Below are 19,559 nucleotides of genomic sequence, written 5' to 3'. Positions count from 1 at the left end.
TACGGTAGTAGTTTAATTTTTATATCAAAGTATGCGATTCTCGTATGTGGGTACGCATGCAGATGTGAGAGTAAAGCACCACATACGCACATTTAAAATTATGTAACAAACTCCACGTACGCAACTCACCGCGTACGCGGAGATCAATGCGCTTGTGAAAGTTTCAAAGAAATTGAAACTTTGCGTGTGTGACTTGACCCACTGCGTACGCAGAGGTCAATGCGCTTTTGGCATATTCCGCGTACGCAACCCACTGCGTACGCAAAGAAACGGAAATTTTGCTTCTGCTACCGCGTACGCTGAGATCAATCTCTTTTGAAAAAAACCATGTCAAAAAACATCATAGTAAAACCACATAAAAACATGTGGTTTTACCACTCCGTTTTCATGTGGTTTTTTGTCTCAAATAACCACATGGTTTTTCCATAAAACCATGTAGTTTTCACAAGCTGTTTAAATACATAGAAATATTTTTCTACTAATATTTTACCGTCTTAAAATCTATTAAAATCATTAACAATGATATTAAAAACAAAACAAAAGGAGTAAAAAAATTGTCAAAATCAGAGCTTGAAGTTTGCCTGACAGATATCTAACCAAGTATCTTATCCACTTGTCCAGAGGTGACTAGATGCTGGCTTAGAATTTTTTATTCTTATAAGTTACAGAAGGTACACCCAAGAGGAAATAATTTTAATGAATAAAAAATAATAACTGATAATAATAATTTTAAAAAGTCATATTTTAGAAAAGTAATAAAGTTTAATGAGTAATATTATTTTTTATTATCAGTTATTTTTTTCATTTCCGTCATAAATAGAATTCTAGGAAACATTGGAAAAAAAAGCGAATGCAAAGAATTTATATTATTAATTATCACTATCCGATACCTGACTTTGAAAATTTATCAAAAAACGTATAGTTATTAATAACTGTTAATAACATATTATTTTAATTGTATTATGTTGTATACCAGATAAAAAAAATAATAAATAATAATCTTTGCGAGCAGTTGTTGTACAAATCGATCTCGCAAATAAAAAAAATATAATTAATGATAAGTATTTATGAATTTTAATAATAACTTTTGACAATCAGTTGTAAATAATAAGTTTTATTTTTTTGTCCGAAATCAAGACAATAAACTCTTGTTTTTTATTTTTTTTATTTAGTGATTAAAATAGTTATTATCAATTAATCGATTCAAATTAATTCTCCTTGGGTAGTATAATGTTATTGTACTCATATTTGTATAGAATTTGTTTTTATACGTAATCCACAGTAAATTATGTGTATTATTTATATCTATTGATTTCGAGGATTGTTATATACTTGAATATAAATATTCTAACAAATTATACTGTAAATAACAATCCTCGAAATTAATATGTATAAATAATACACACAATGGTACTGTAGATTACATATGATATCAAATTCTGTACAAATATAAGTAACACAATACTATAATTTCTGTAGCTTATAAGAATGAGAGTTTCAAGCCAGCATCTAGTCCCCTCTGGACAAGTGAATAAGATGTTTGGCTAGAGATCCACCAGACAGAGATCAAGCCCTAATTGTGGCAATTTTTTCTTCTTTTGTTTTGTTGTAATAATCATTGTTAATGATTCTACTAGATTTGAAGACGGTAAAATATTAGTAGAAAAATATTTTTATTTATTTAAAAAGCTTGTAAAAACTACTTGGTTTTATGAAAAACCAAATGAAAACGGAGTGGCAAAACCACATGTTTTTATGTGGTTTTTCTATATGGTTTTACTATGTGGTTTTTCGACATAATTTTTTTCAAAAGAGATGCGTTCTTGAGATATTCCGCGTACGCAAAGAAACGGAAATTTCACTGTTTCTATCAACCGCGTACGCAGAGATCAATGCACTCTTATTGGGATCTTCCGCGTACGCAACCCACTGCGTACGCAAAGAGACGTAGGCTCTGCGTATGTGGGGATGAATTTTTACTAGGAGAATCCGCGTTCGCAACACACTGCGTACGCGGAAAATGAACACGCATTCAATGATAAAACTTTGCGTACGTGTTTCACAAAGATTCGCATCAGTAGCGCGATCTCTCGGCTGTTAATAACGTACCTACTTATTTTACATGTACGCTATTCATCTATGTTCATTCATTGTCGGTGACTGCTCCAGCCAACTTGACGGCAAAAAATCACTATCCTAGTTTTTTAGGCACAATGTCGCCGACCCGAAAGCGGCTGATTTCTTTGTGCTGTAAAAACACACGTCCCCCAGCTGTAGTAGGCCTCACATAAGGCAGGTGGCTTTAGCTCCGATGCGGCAGTTACTAATGTTACAAATAGTATGTGAATAATGAGGAATACAGTAAAACAATAATATTACGTTAAAAAAATAACGAATACAATAGTTGTAAGTTTAAAAAGACAAATTTTGTATAATAATCTCCAATTTTATCTTAAACTCTTATTCCGTGTTTTAACACTTTATATATGGCTAATAACTTTTTTTCTAGAAGTCTCATCAAAAGCTGCGCGGTTAAGACCGCATGGTTTGCTTCGTACATATACTTTTCCATAAATATATTAGTTTTAAAAAATCATACTTTGTTTTAATAAGAATGAAAAATCGTTCTAATTCAAAAAAAAATTTTGATATCATTAAATTTCTTGAGTACCAAATCATGTTATGAAAATAAAATATTATTAATAAATTAAAAAAATTGTAGAATTAAAATAAAACGAAAAAGATAGTTTTTGTTGGTTTCTTAGGAGAGTTTTATTTTATTTTTGAAGCTTAGCACACAGTTTGATGATTTTATAAAGAGGTACGTGCATTACGCAACATTTTTAAATCAAGAAATAAAACTTTTTTTTCTAAATTCTTGTGCATAGACAGAATTGTTTTGAACTCCTATTTTTGTATTTCATTAGCATTAGCCAAGATCAGTACCAAAAGGAAATCAAATACTTTTTTTTTTTATTAAACAATTTTTCATCCTTATTAAAACAAAGCAAAATGTTATAAAACTCAAATAATAATGGAAAAGTATACTTACAAAGAATAAAAAAACACTGCCCTTTAGAATCGAATGCGTGAGCACAAAAGCTAACCTTGCAGTCCTAACCACGCAGCCATTGATAAGACTTCTCGATAAAGAGTTATTAGCCGCATACAATTAAAGTGTTTAACTAGAACTAAGATCAAGCTTAAGATAAAATTAAAGATTATTATTCCAAATTTATGTATTTAAGCTTTTAACTATTGCTTTCATAATTAATATAACGAAATAATATTGTTTTACTATATTCTTTATTATTCACGTAACATTTGTAACATTGGTAACTGCCGCATTGGAGCTAACTCAGTCAAAAATTATTAGCTATAATTTTAACTGTAAATTATAGCTGTATTTACAACTATAATCACCTACAATAGTAGCTATAATTGACTACAAAGTAGCTATAATCACGTACAAATAACAACTAAAAAAAGTATTTGTTTACAGCGATAAATTTCTTGCTAATTTTAATTAACTGAATTTATTCAATAATCTTTTTGTTTGTAAGGTATATCAGTCCGATGAAGTGATATTATCCGTATAATAACACTAAAAGTGGGGGGTTAAAGTATTTTTAAACAATAAACGAAGAAACAAAAAAATGTTACTGTTGAAATTGTTTTTCTTTATTGTTCAAAAATACTTAAGCCCCTCACTTTTAGTGTTATTATACGGATAATATCACTTCATCGGACTGATATACCTTACAAAAAAAAAGATTGTTGAATAAATTCTGTTAATTAAAATTCGCTAGAAATTTATAGCTGTAAACAGCTACTTTTTATAGTTGTTATTTGCACATGATTATAGCTACTTTGTAGTCAATTATAGCTATTATTGTAGCTGATTATAGTTGTGGATACAGCTATAATTTATAGTTAAAATAATAGCTAATAATTTTTTACTAAAAATGCTACCTGCCTTATGGAAGGCCTACTACATCTAGGGGATGTGTGTTTTCAGCATCAAGAAACTGCCCGTTTTCCGCTTTGGACATCTATACGTAATAGACCAAGAGCTGAGGCCGAAGGGTGGTCAAAATTTTAACCAGCCGCCACTTGCACCAGAATTGAGGAACTTTACGATTCGTAGAGATCCAGAATATTTCGGTCATATTTTATTCTGGTAAAGAGTTATGTGTGGTAATTACAGTTGTGCAAAAGAGTCTTTTTATTAACCACCCGCAACTTACACCAATGGATAAAAAATAAACAGTTATCGCCTATTAATGCCATTTGCGGCAAGATAAACATGCATCTGGTACCCAAAAATCGACCTCCGAAAAAATAGACCCCTACCCGATCTTATTTATAATACTCATCTAAGACAATTCGCTCCGTGCATCAGGTTGGAGGGGATAAAAAAACGACTGCAGCGCTGTAGGTGAGCAAAGTTGGCGAACCCGTACCCCCATGAATCGTACAGTAAGCGTTGTCTTATGTGAGAAAAGATATTACTTCATTTAAAGTAATTAGTTGAGAAATCGAAGGCGGAAAAAAATGTTATTTAGCCAAACCGGGTCTATAATACGGATCAATAATTTTTCTAGGCACTTCAAATCGCCCGAAATTTTAAATAATGGGTTATTAAAAATCATCTGTCATATAGTACACAACACACATACTTATCTGTAATGTTGTATACGTGAGAGCAAGAACTCCAAGCAGTCGACAGTCGACATAAGCTGCCGCTAGCAGTATAATCTGATTCAGTGTTCACGTTTACAAAGTAACGAAATGCGTACGAGACAGTAGATTTGTTCACCTTACAATCCAGGGACGGTCGGGGACAGTCTGGGCAAGTCGGAGACGAAAGATGAACAAGTGCTCTTCTCCGATCGTCCCCGATCGTCCCTGACCGTACACGATGCGCAGTTGTACACATTAGGTTAGGTTAATGCAAAAAGTAAACAAATTTTTTTGTATTTGCACTTCTTTGTTTACAAACTATTGTTTACATACAGCACTAACCTAACCTAACATGTACAACTGCGCATCGTGTACGGTCAGGGACGATCGGAGAAGAGCACTTGTTCACTTTCGTCTCCGACTCGCCCAGACTGTCCCTGACCGTTTCTGGATTGTAAGGTGAACAAATCTAGTGCTGCGTTGTTAATTGCAACAAGAAAGAAAAGCAGGGGGTGGTGCTGTATAAATTCCCAAGCAGACCCCATGAAACAAAACAGAAGGAGCTGTGGATTATGGCAGTTAGGAGACAAAAGTTCGTACCTAACCTACAGCAGCCTATAAGCGACAGTGTTACGATTTAATCATACGGGGGTATGGTATTGCGCGATTCTGACACCGAGGGCGGCGCTGCGTGTCATGCACGGAGCGAATAGATGAGGCATTGTAGATAACGTTAAAAATACGTCTACATTATCTATATTTTTTGGGGTCAATTTTTGGGTACGAGATGCATTCTAATCTTGCCGCAAATGGCACTTCTAAAAAACAACTTTTTATTTTCTATCCATTGGTATAAGTTGCAGCTGGTTACTAAAAAAAGCATATGGCACAAATAAAATTACCACATAACTCTTTACCACAATGAAATATCACCAAAATATTTTGGATCTCCACGAATTATGAGGTTCCTCAATTCTGGTGACAGGGGTGGCAGGTTGAAATTTTGACCACCCTTAAGCCTCAGTTCTTGGTCTATATAAAGAATAGAACGCTTATCAGCATCAGGGTCCGTACCATATAACTATTTTTCTGTACATCGGCCTATGTTATATCACAGGCCTGTGAAGCAAAAAAAAGTTATATGGTACGGCCCCAGGGGCAGTGTGGCTAGCGTAGAAACAGAGATAAGACGAGGGCAGTGAGTCTTTTCCTCTTGCACGCTTACAGAGTAGGGTCGTAGGAGCATAGATCACAGGGTGTGTTCCAGTAACGCTCTCCGACAACTTACCGACAACTTAATTATGTCTTACGATATCTTGCGTCATGTTTAAGTTGTCGGTCAGTTGTCAGAGAACGCTACTGGAACACACGGACAGGCAGGAGGACAGAACAGAAGCACCCATCCATAGGCACATAAAAAAGAGACTGTCCGCAGAGATAAGTAGGGAGATTGCCAGTGCCTATGTTAAAGAGTGTGCCGATGTTTCGGCGCTGACTTGAGCGCCAAGCCATCGTGGCCAGCAGAGGAACCGTGCACATGTTTTCCAATGACTGGCGGCTTGTAGGCTCGGCTCGCTATATATCTATAGCTGTAGTTGTACACTGCTAATACGGAAAAGAGCTGCGCGTATTACTTTTCTCGCTTTTCCTCCCTGAAAGAAAGATAAGCTTTTTAAATGCAGTTGATCATTCGTTCAACTATAATAAACAAAAACATAATTGTCAGGTTATTAGCAATTTTTTTTTTTCATTTTTAAAAAAATGACAAGCTCAACGCAATTAACACATTATTATGCTTTATTAATAAACAAACGCCTTTATCCCAAAAATCCGGTGCGCTCAATTTTTCTTCACTTTTAAGATAAATGAAATTATAAATTATTCAATAATAAATGAAGGCATTCACCACAACGACACAGTACGCTCAAATATTTTTTGTGCTCAGTAATATTATTTACTAATATACTGAACGCATTCATCCAAACGCTCCATTGCGCTATCTTTATTATTTAATTAATTTATTCTTTTTCACCATTAAAACACAATAGCTTAACGGCAGTAATGCGATAAAGCTTAAATTAAATCTTAAGCTTCGAAACTTTACGATAAACATGTGTAACTTTTGGTCTCTTCTGACCATGAGCTTCGATAGCTCAGGTGGCTAGAGGTGCGTGAGCGTAGAATTTCGTTTTGCGGTAGCGGGTTCTAATCTTACTCAGAGCAAATTTTATTTTTTTATTTTTACAACACTACTAAAAAGGTTTAACACGTCTTTTTCATGATTACTTACGTATTTTGTTTGACCAGTGACCAAAAACATTTTTTTACTTTTTTCAATATTAGTATACGATCCAAGAAAATTTTTTTCCATTCACGGCTAAAAAAATCATTTGACGCATTGAGTACAAGATTTTCAAGTGTAGTTGATCATTTATTCAATTATAAAAAGAAAAACACAATTGTCCAGTTATTAAAATTAGTAATATTTAATATTATATTGCACTATACAACACTTTTTTAATTCTGTATATAATTTAAGTTTCTAGAAAATAAATTAGCATTATCAGTTATTTCTTGCCAATTTCAAAAAAGCATATGACATTTCATATCTGCTCGGTGCGCGCATGATCAAACAGTACACCCATCCACATAGACATATATATATATATATAACTGTATTAGCGCGTTACTACCCGCAGCGCTGTTGTTTTGTTCTCAACCACGTCTGTTGTGTTTTTATCATACTAATTGACGGTGCTGTCGATCGCGCGAATCAGTCTTGCGTAAAGAGTTTTCTTGCATTAATCATATATTACCGTGACACTAATTTTTAGTAATTAGTATACAGTTTTGTGCAGTTTTTGGCAACGATCACTTCAAGACATTTATACTTCGTCATAGGAGATTTATCTTAGCAGGGAGAGTATTAATTACGTTTCTTTTCTGACATTAATTTTTTTTTTTTTTTTTTCACAATGTATGCGTTCAGTATACCTGCTATTTTTTTGCTATGTTTTACGACTATGTAGCATTTTTCTGCCGTTGTATATACTTGTTGTTATAGTTGAAGCGAGTACAACAGAAAAATGGAAAAAAACAGCGTTTATGCAAGGTGCCAAAATTGTCACTGCCACAACGGCCCTCACAATGGACATACGTTGCGTCGATTCCCTGCAACAATCTGTTTGGATTACGAACTCAAGTATTTTTTAGTTATAGATATAAATTAGTTTGGTGATAAGGCAAATACATATGTGTGTTTTCGTGTGTATTTCTGTACGTTATTAGTTTTTATGTACACTAGCCACGGCTTCATTCTTTTACCGCAGAATTGGAATTTGCAGCTTGTTTAACTGTGTCCTTTTTTTTATGTTTTTTTTTTTTTATATCTCAATATGACATGTAACCTTATTGAAAAATAATTTAGAATTGCATTTATAATTATGATCTGTAGAAATCTCCAAATTTTTTTGGTATGATTACTTTTAGATAAACCTATTTAATTTTGAAATAGATCTACAAGTTGTTATTTTTTTAATAACGCAAGAAAGAAAGGGTCAAGTATGCGTTAAAGCGTGTGTGTTAGTTTATGTTAGTCCATCCATATGAGAAAAATAACCGCCAGTGTTGCTGCATTTATTTGCGCTCTTCTCATCTTTCAGAACTTTTCTCCCGCTAACTATGTGATGTACGTCCTTAAGTCACAAAATTACCTTAATCTCATAGTAAAAATTGTGAAAGAATAAAACGAAATAAAAATCAATTATTGTATTTACAGTATACAAACATTTTTTTTTTTAATTCTTAAAAATGTTGAAAAAATATGTAAAAATCGTATAAACAATTATATATGTATTGCAAACGTCATAAATTAATAATAATTAATAATGAAACTATTTGCTGAGGTGTTGTATGGTGCGAATGGAACCGGAAGTACGTCAAAGGGGGGGGGGGTGAAGGGAGAGTAACATGCAAAATCCACTTCCGTTACGCATTTTCTCAAGGTCGTCAATCTGAAATCGTTGATTTACTCTCACGTATAACGCGCCTATAGAAGTATAACTTCAAAAACGAATTTCTTAAAACTAATTAATATCTTTCCCAGAATGTTAGTTGAGTGTAACAATCCTAATAGTACATCATAAGTTGTTAAAAGCAGACTTATGCTTAAGAACGTCATGGATGGGGTAGATATATAATCCACAATAATTTCAAGTGTAGGATTTTTTCGTTTATAATAAAAAATACTTGAAATATTCAGATAATACGTTTACATTTTTGGCGATCATTTAAGTAAATGATAGACGCCATCCAATCAATCAAGAATAATTTTTAATATCGAAACTGATTGTACCAGCCAGAAATATTTTTTTTAACAGGTAACACTGTAATGAAATTCTGGGCACCGTCTTCCAAGCGATGAGCGGGAATTTGTGACGGACATTTTAATGATGCTGATTTAGTGAAAGACAATACCGGCAAAATAAAGGGTTTAAAACGGAACAGTACTCCTATTCATTGGCAGGCTCCTGAAGCAAAAGTTGTTCATGACAATTATATGCAAAAATATCACGTAGCACACACACAGCAGCGATCTAAAGTAAAAAATAAGGTACTTACAGAAACAACGGCTTTAGTTGACAATGCGTCTTCAGCATCATTTAGTAATGCTGATGTCTCGTCAGATAATGCTGATGGGGCATCAGAATCGCTAAACGAATGTCAAGGCGTTCAAATTAATCCCATCGAAGTATCAGTTGATTTCCATATCGAACAAAGTTTTGCTGTAAATAGTGAACAAACTTTCGGCGTGAATGACCTTGTAGAGGAAATTCCGATTCTCAGAAAAAGACCAAGCGATGTAACGTATCCATCCGGTAAAAGATTATTTTTCGATTTTGAAGATGTTGAGAGTAATGAAAAATACTTAAGTTATGAGAGGGACAGTCAAGAGAATAAGACTGACAAATTTGATAGTCGCATTAACAATGTTTCTAACGTTTGTAATGTTCCAACGACCGATTTTAAAGTGTCTGATACAGCTAATTCTTCTTCAAATATAACTGATACAACTTCTTCAAAGATCAAATCAAAATCTACTTTACTCAAAGCTCGGCAGATGATTTTTAGACTCCGAAAAAGAGTTGCAGATTTAGAAGACGACAAAGCTAAGTTCCAAAGATTAATTAAAAATTTTAAACAACAAGTTAAACGTAAGGAACACTCCATCCAAAATTTAATGAACACAGAAATTCGTACCATCGACGACATCTTAGAAGGCAAAGGTCTTTCTAAAGCTGCAACTACTTGAATTAAAATGCAATTATAACGAGACAAAACCGAGTATAATGAAGAAGAAAGAAACCTTTGTAAAATTATTTATTATCATTCAGCAGCGTGTTACAGACGGTTGCGGGACCTTAAAGTGCGGTTGGCCGGAGAATCAACGGTTAGAGGGTGGGTCTCTGAATACGATGTTTTACCGGGATTAAACAATGTAGTATTGCAAATGCTTGATAAAATGCTTACGTCGTTACCTCCTGAAGAACGCGTGTGCGCTTTGAAATTCGATGAAATTTCTATAAAATCCGGTGAAGAGAATTCTCAAGCTCAAGATTTAATTGAAGGGTTTGTTGATATGGGTGAGAATCGAAGGGAATCGAAATTAGCAAATCACGCGTTATTATTCTGTTTGGATAGTATAAATGCAAAAAATCTTTGGCGCCAATTATTGTCTTATGGATTTAATGAACATGGTGCATCATGCGAAGAATGATGAAATTGTCATGAACTTCAGAGATATACTTGAGACGTAAAAGCTTGACTCAAATAACTGTACATCAAACGTATTAGGATATTTAAATCAAAGCCATTTCACACCAAACAATTTTGAAGTTATGAATGTTAAATCAGCTATGCAACTGTTGAGTCATCGCATGGCTGCTGCTGTTCATACTGCTTCTCAGGATCCTCATGGGTTAGCATCAGATACTGCGGCAAAATCTGTACAATTTATCGAGACATTAGATGCACTAATAGATGCTTGCAATAGTTATTCTTTGCGCACAGTTGACAAACAGAAACGCCCTTTATCCAATGACAATCCAGAGATCCTGGAACGCTTAAATTCATTTATGGATTGGTCTGAAAAATGGTATACTTTGGTTGTAACTAAAAGCTCTATTATTAGGGTAAAACTTGTATTAGACGCTCGAGACCACTTTGTTTTACTGGTTTACCACAAACAGTAAGAGCTTTAACTTTACTTTATCAAGATTTAAATTCAGATTTTCCTAACTTTGCGCTCGCGACAGGTCTTTGCAACCAAGATAGCGTTGAACATTCTCATTCCAAATTTCGAGGAAGATGCGGTTTTAATTTTAATCCTACCTGCAGAATGTATCGTTTAAGTTTTAGACACGTCTTATCAACTGATGATATTGGTACCAGTAAGCGAGGTAATGTTATTTTAAATGAAACTCACTCATCGGTTTCACTGAGTGCAAAACCTGTAAATACTATTGAAAGAACATCGTTGGGTACAACTGAAAACAGTGAACAATCAAATTTTGATCTAAATTTTAATCCACATGTAGAAGAAAGTGTTATGTTACCTGAATATAACTCTGCTGAAGTTGACGAAATTAATGAACTTTTAAATCTTGCTGAAATAATGCAATCATTTGTACCCATCGATTCTAGTACAGCGCCAGATTTCGAAGAAAAACATTTGTTCGAACAAAATTCGATTACATTTCTCAGTGGCTATGTATGTAAAGCGTTGCTAATAAAAAATAAGTGTTCTAATTGTGAAAAAGTTATGTGTAAGCCTTTGACAGAGCAATTAAGTGACAGCGAAATATATTAAGAAAAAAGGGAATATCCTCATTCAGATCCAAATTTGCCCAGCATCGCTTATTTCACTAGAGCGAGAGATTACTTTGTTAAAATAATAAGTTGCCAGTTGCATGCTTTTAACAATCACCACTTAAGTGTTTGGTATCAAAGAAAATTGCTTTTAAATTTGAAAGGAATTGTCGAAAAATACACGAATGAGAAATTTCCTGAATGGTTTGATAAAACCAATAAATGTTACAACCACAGATTGTTTGCGTTAGAAAAGCTGTTATTAGTCAAAATTTATCGGAAGACAAGTGATCATAATCACAGTAAAAGGCATGATTTAGATAATGAGTTTGTCACTGAAAATAAGAAATTGCGAATCGTAAAACATCGATAACATGTTGCGTATAATATGTAAATATTTATTTTGTAGTCTTAAGGTAATTAAGTGTTATAGAAATATGGAAATGTTTCATCATTCTGGCATCTTATTTTTCAAATAATTTGTGACAAAATATTTGAGGTTTAATGTCGGTTTTAAAATTAAAAACATTGATAATTTGATTTTTTGTGATTCAATGCTCAAGGTAACCTTTGGGTGACGTTTTTAGTAGATATAGTTATAATGTTAAATAATTTTGTTAAGTTACATATGTTAAATTCTATTACTAGTGCTAAATAAAGTAAACGTACTGTATTTTATTGTTGAAGAATCGTACAGCAAAATTTCATATTTTAGTTAGTCATACTTAAGTTTCATATTAAGCATTACAATTAATAACGTTGAAGAATTTTTGAATTGCTCGAAAGTATTCCAAAAAGTAGTTTTAAACTTTTTTTAAAAATTATGAACACAATACTTTTTTTTTCATCTATTGTACATTAAAAATGATTGATTAGTATGTCTTAGAAAGTTATGTAGAAAGAATTTCTTGTTGTAGTGCCAAAGAATGTAGATTTTTTTTGTGTTGTACATAACATTTAGTAGAAATTATTGTTATCATTTTTTTTTCTTTTACTATTATTATTATTAATATTAGCTGTAATAAATGTAAATAATTTCTCGCTTTAAATAGGATACAAACGAGATAGGATGCGCGCTGCTGTGTGTGATAGGAGTCACGAATTTTAATTTCTGTAAAAATTTTGTTCACTACACGATATTCATTATTTTTATAATTATGTACATAATGAATGCATCACTGAGAATTGTATTATATCTTTAAATTCGAGTCGTAAGATAATCGCTTGATGAAATAATTATAGTGCTTCCGGAAAACAATTCAACTTACAAATCAGTACTTTAAATTATAGGAGTTACAAAAATTCACAGTTTTTATTAATTCGTTGTATTACTTAATCAGTAGTTTTCATTGTTTAATTTGTCTTAGAATAGTATTTTCAATAAATTTGTCGAGCACTCAACAAATTAAAAAAAAAAAAAAAAAAAAACGCGCGCGTAATGTGACCAGAGAGAGCGTACATTTTTTCATAATAAATCATTACAGGTATTACCATAAACAAAGCTATAATAATTTTATTTTTTTATAATTACTTTTTCATGGAAAGTAATTTAAAAAAATGTTTTTGGTCACTGGTCAAACAAAATACGTAAGTAATCATAAAAAAGACGTGTTAAACCTTTTTAGTAATGTTGTAAAAATAAAAAAATAAAATTTGCTCCGAGTGAGATTAGAACCCGCTGCCGCAAAATGAAATTCTACGCTCACGCAGCTCTAGCCACCTGAGCTATCAAAGCTCATGGTCAGAAGAGACTAAAAGTTACATATGTTTATCGTAAAGTTTCGAAGCTTAAGATTTAATTTAAGCTTTATCGCATTACTGCCGTTAAGCTATTATGTATTAATGGTGAAAAAGAATAAATTAATTAAATAATAAAGATAGCGCAATGGAGCGTTTGGATGAATGCGTTCAGTATATTAGTAAATAATATTACTGAGCACAAAAAATATTTGAGCGTACTGTGTCGTTATGGTGAATGCCTTTATTTATTATTGAATAATTCATAATTTCATTTATCGTAAAAGTGAAGAACAATTGAGCGCACCAGATTATTGGGATAAAGGCGTTCGTTTAGTAAAAAAGCATAATAATATGTTAATTGCGTTGAGCTAGTCATTTTTTAAAAAATGAAAAAAAAAATTGCTAATAACCTGACAATTATGTTTTTGTTTATTATAGTTGAACGAATGATCAACTGCATTTAAAAAGCTTATCTTTCTTTCAGGGAGGAAAAGCGAGAAAAGTAATACGCGCAGCTCTTTTCCGTATTAGCAGTGTACAACTACAGCTATAGATATATAGCCCGTTGTATGCATATACATATAGGTTTAGCTTCTCCTCCATCTCTATCTCCATCACCGATGCACACATTTGGATTCTCATGTCTCCCTCACTGATCTCCCCTTACCTCTCCCTGCGAGCCGAGCCTACAAGCCGCCAGTCAATGGAAAACATGTGCACGGTTCCTCTGCTGGCCACGATGGATTGGCGCTCAAGTCAGCGCCGAAACATCGGCACACTCTTTAACATAGGCACTGGCAATCTCCTTACTTATCTCTGCTGTCCGTTCTTACATACGGCGCTGAAGCACAAATATAAAGATACACAACATAGAACCTGTATTTTTGTCTCTCTCGCACGTTGCCAACGGTGGGGGTCAATAAACTAAGGCCAGCTGATGTAACAGTAGCATTGCAACCTCCCCACCGTTGGCAACGTGCAAGAGAGACGAATATACACGTTCGATGTTGTGTCTCTTTTTACTTGTGCTTAAACGCCGTACATAAGAACAAGCAATCTATTTCTTATGTGTCTATGGAGCTGATGCCGACGGGTGGTCAAAATTTTAACCAGCCACCACTCGCACCAGAATTGAGAAACCTTACGATTCGTAGGGATATAAATTATTTCGGTCATATTTTATTCTGGTGAAAAATTATGTGGTAATTATAGTTGTGCCACATAGTCTTTTTTTATTAACCACCCGCATCTCACACCAATGGATGAAAAATGAAAAGTTGTTGACTGGAAGTGCCATTTGTGGCAAGACTAAAATGCATCTTGTATTCGAAAATCGACCTCTTAAAATATAGATATTGTATTTTTATCTATAATGTTATCTTTAATGTCTCATCAATTATTTCAAATTAGTATTACAGATAAGATCGGGTAGGGAGTCTATATTGTTTAAGGTCGATTTTCGGGTAAAAGATGCATTCTAATCTTGCCGCAATTGGCATTTTCAGTTGACCACTTTTCATTTTTTATCTTTAAGTGTAAGTTGCGGCTGGTTAATGAAAAGACCATACGGCACCACTATAATTATCACACAACTCTTCACCAGTATGAAATATGACCAAAATATTTTGGATCTCTACGAATTATAAGGTTCCTCAATTCTGGTTAAAGTGACGGCTGGTTAAAATTTGGACCACTCTTCGGCCTCAGCCTCAGCTCTTGGTCTAGAAGCACCGATGCATGATGTAAGTAAATAAGGTGTGTGGCCCAACCGATTCAGGGTGTAATCCGCAATCGCCGCCAGCAGTTGCATATGTAAGACGTGACAACGTTGCGTAGTTGGGGGCGCTACTGTCGATTTACTGGTGATGTGATCCGCAATCCCGCCAGCAGTAAATCAGACAACGTCGGTGTACTTGCTCTTTTTCGTGACATCTTCTAATTGTAAGCAAAGCATATTGTGCTAGATGTAAAAAAACACGCAGACCAAAAAAAATAGTTTCAAGTGCCCAAAAAAAAATGGAAATAACAGCTTTACTGCTGGTGGGATTGCGCGGGATCACAGCAAAAATGTCACGAAAAAGAGCAAGTAGACTGACGTCGTCTGCTTTACTGCTGGCGGGATTGCGGATCACATCCAGGGTTGCCAGGTCGGTTAGGAGCTGTTGCGCCAGCTAGACGGTCAAAAATCGCCAAAGGGAGCCAATCTCAAACATCAATATCGTCACTAAAATTTCCCTATAATAATTGATTTAAATAATATATTCCTAGTGAAAATTTGATTAATTTATAAGTTTAAGACAAAATATTATGCATCAAATGATAGAAATAAATAAATAAATAAAATTAAAAAAAAAATTTTTAATAGACAAGAAAGATTGTAATATTACTTATATTAGGTAAAAAAAAAAAATTTGAAAATAAATCTATTAAAATGACAAATCAACTTTCTTAAATATAATTTACATTTTTAACATTAAGCAGATTATTAACTTTTTCGTTAATAGACTAAGATATTAACAAATTGAACAATATTTTAAGTTTCTTCAAAATTTATGCCGTAAAGCCGTGCACTGTCCTATATATTCAAATGTAACTTTATGTCTTTAGTTTTATGAAATAAGTACTGTCACATTTAAGTGTCGGACGCTTTACAATGATTACCCGGGAGCGCTTGGCCGCGAGGCAGCGCACCCTCAGAAAAGTTATTTGTATTACTTTAAACGTATTTAAATTTTTCGCGGGCATATGCGTGCTCCGCATGCCCTCTGGAGAGAGCGTAACGATTGATTTGATCAGGGCTCTGTTCGGAATTAACGACAGTTAGTTAGGTCACGTGGTGTCGTTAATTCCGAACAGAGCCCAGATTAATGACACAACACCGGCCGCGGCACCGCGTAGATGTTTACATGTATGTACACGCAGGTTCGTGCGTTCAAACACGCAGTGACAGATTCCCCGAAGTAAAAGCTTCATAGTAACAGTATATCAGCAGTAGTTCGGAAAGATCTCTTTCGTTTGGATAACCTTCGTGCAAATATTTAAATAAGATTTGCCAAGGGAAGGAAGATAAATATGAAAAATGGCAAAAAACATCCGGGCCTACAATGTATTGTAGGAAAATGAAAATTGGGGGAGAGGTTAGTTAAAGCAAGTAAGAGAGTAAAAGGTGACATTCTTTCAAATTTATTTTTTCTTTAAAATTAGGGTGGATTAAGAAGAGTTCTGACAAAGAGAAGCAAACTCATTGCATCGTGTGCAATAAAGATTATAGAGCACATCTGAATGATTTGATGAAGCATGCTGAAACTCCCCTTCATAAAAGAAATCTTGAAAAAATCTCCGTAAATCAACAAAAATTGCCATCAATGTACAGTGAACATACGAAAACTAAGGTAAGAGATTTGAAGCTATCTGTGTACACGGCCTGTCACGGAAGCATTGCGAGCGTGGATCATCTCAGTGACATGTTAGGAGATTTAGGCTTGGACAATGTAAAATTGCCCCGAACAAAAACAACTGCTTTGATAAATAATGTTATTGCGCCTAACATGTTGCGAGAATTAATAGATGACATTGGCAATATGCCTTATTCATTGATCGTTGACGAATCGACCGATGTGTCAACACACAAATATTTGTGCATTTGCATAAAATATTTTAGTATTACCAAACATCGAATGATTACGGACTTCTTATAATTAATTCAAATTGAAAAAGCAGATTCTCAGACCTAGTACCGTGCCGTTAACAGTTTATTGGAAGAGATCAAATTGCCTTAACAAAATATGAAAGGTTTAAGCACTGACGGAGGAAGCAATCTTTGTGGAAAAAATAAGTCACTATTCGCTTTACTTAGAAGGGATATTTCGGACTTTCAATTGATTAGATGCGTATGCCATGCCCTTAATTTAGCTTCCTCCCAAGCAGCAGAGGAATTTCCAGCATCTCTAGAATATTTATGCAGAGAAGTTTTTAACTGGTTTTTTTGTAGTACTCTTCGCCGCTCAGAATATAGAACTCTTTGGGAAGCGCTTAACGTAATCGACTTTAACGAAGAAAACAAATTTTATCAATTCGTGCAATTATCTCCAACTCGATGGCTGGCTCGCTATAACGTAGTTAAAGTTTTGCTTGAACATTATTTTGAACTTCGAACTCATTTTAATTTAGTTGTGAAAAAAGAAAAGTGTTACACGGCTCGAGAACTAAACAAAATGTTGAATGATAATGCCAATTATTGTTTTTTAAAAACTGTAAAGCCAATTCTCTTTGAAATTAATGAAGTTAACAAAGCCTTTCAAAAAACTAATGCGGATATTGTCGATGCTTACGATGATCTTGCAAATCTAATTATTTTATTAGCTGGAAAAATATTAAAATCTGAACATACATGTAACTACGATTTGCAAGAAATCTCAAAAGCATTGCAAAATGAATCTGCATTCGTAACAGTTGCAGAAGGGGATTACGATTTTGAATATTCATCAGCTTTATTGGACTTTCCGATAGATAAGAATGCACAAAAAGATGTAGAAACTAGAGCTTTCAATTATATTAAACAATTATGCTTAGCTTTATTAAAAAGATTGCCAGAAAACTTAGATTATTTTCGCAAACTTAAATTTCTCTCTCCTAAGATTTGCTTAACTCAAAAAAGACTTAAATTAAAAAATTTACCGTTTATTGATTTATTTGCTGAAAAAAATGATATGGGTTTAGTTGAAAATCAGTATAACAAACTATTATCCATAAAATGGTCTGACATTTTAAACAAAAATGAATTAAACAACAGTTGTAAATTTTGGGCTAAAGTTTATGAATTTAAAAATGCTGGAGATAGGTACGTTTTTAGAGAACTTGGATTATTTGTGTTAACAATATTAACATTACCAACATCTAATACAGTCGTTGAGCGTACTTTTTCTATTATGAATGCCATTAAAACTAAAGTTCGCAATAAAATGTTAGCTCGCTTACTTGAAAGTACTATGAGGATAAAAATACATCTGCACACTAATCAAATGTGTTGTAAGAACTTTATACCCAGCGATATGATGTTAAAAGATTTCAATACCAAAGTAATGTACGAGCAACAGGAGCAGATTTCCGAAACGGAATTAGATAAAAATTTATTGCCAGAAGAAATCGAAATCATTGATGCAATTAAAGACGTACCATGTATAAGTTTAACTGAGTTTATATAAAATAGTTCTGGTTCTATGATAAATATTGATGTTGATTTTGATAAATTTTTATGCCAAAATATTTCACAGTTTGTGAAGTAAATATTCTTCAAGGCTTAGTTGTAATCCCTTAAAATAAACTGCAATATTGATCCTTTATTACATAGTTCGTAGCACAGTAAGTTTCATTTGTCAACAGATTCATTGAATAAATTATGACTCTTGTGATAATTTTTCGTTATATTAATGTTATCAATCTGAACATCTTATCCTACCCAGAAAAATTTTAACACCTTTTATTATTTTACTAATTGTGTCGAACATTTTTAAGCAATACACTTACAACAACGATACGGATAAATAATAGCCAAAATCGCCTAAAAATTTAAATAATCGCTTAAAAGTCGCCAATCGCCAAACTATAAAATTTTGTCGCCAACGCAGACGAAAAATCGCCACTTTGGCGAGAAATCGCCACACCTGGCCACCCTGATCACATCTCCAGTAAATCGACAGTAGCGCCCCCAACCACGCAACGTTGTCACGTCTTACATATGTAACTGCTGGCGGCGATTGCGGATTACACCCTCAAATTGAGACTGTTCCTGCGCACATCCGTAATTCCGCCATGTTGGAATTGTGTAGTCTGCTTTGTTTACTTTAAGGGAGTTGGGTTGCTCCCGCGGGTAGGTGAAGGGGAGCACGTGTATGTTCATAAGGCACCGTGCTAAAGTCTGCTGTACTAACCTAGCCTGAAAATATTTGCCCTTTTGATTACGGAAAATGCATTTGTGTTCGACTCACCAGTACTCGTTAACGTTTAGGAAAAATACTTCAAAAAAATTACAGAGTATTCTTCAAGGTATCTCGTTTCTTATGGTATAAATCAAATAGCCTAAATACTTTCTCTATGTGAGATAAAAAATAAGGAGTAAACAGTATAGTCAATCTGATCGTCTTTTAATAATAGTGTGCTATAAATTTTCGAAATTAGAGGTTTTAACGGTATATTATTAAAGTATAAAGTCTTATTAAGGCCTATACCAAGTTTAAGATAATAATTTTGAGTAGAACCGCTTCTAGAAG

The 19,559-nt window shown here is 33.7% G+C and overlaps 2 protein-coding genes across 4 annotated transcripts in view; one reads left to right on the top strand and one right to left on the bottom strand.

The window, feature by feature from the left end:
- SWIP (strumpellin and WASH-interacting protein) overlaps positions 1 to 19,559 on the bottom strand; it is a 121,455-nt gene that overhangs the window by 68,931 nt on the left and 32,965 nt on the right. The gene's annotated exons all lie outside the window — the stretch shown is intronic.
- Positions 10,205 to 18,494, top strand: LOC149374716 (uncharacterized). The gene is made up of 2 exons (XM_089592254.1): positions 10,205 to 10,325; positions 17,743 to 18,494. The coding sequence occupies exons 1-2, from the start codon at positions 10,205 to 10,207 to the stop codon at positions 18,492 to 18,494; spliced, it is 873 nt and encodes a 290-aa protein (XP_089448380.1).

Source organism: Copidosoma floridanum, unplaced genomic scaffold (assembly GCF_036245765.1).
Source record: "Copidosoma floridanum isolate Cflo_tuat_1 unplaced genomic scaffold, Cflo_Japanese_pri ptg000015l, whole genome shotgun sequence".
NCBI lineage: Eukaryota > Metazoa > Arthropoda > Insecta > Hymenoptera > Encyrtidae > Copidosoma > Copidosoma floridanum.
Note: the sequence above shows the minus strand (reverse complement) of the source record. Positions and strands in the feature narration are given on the sequence as shown.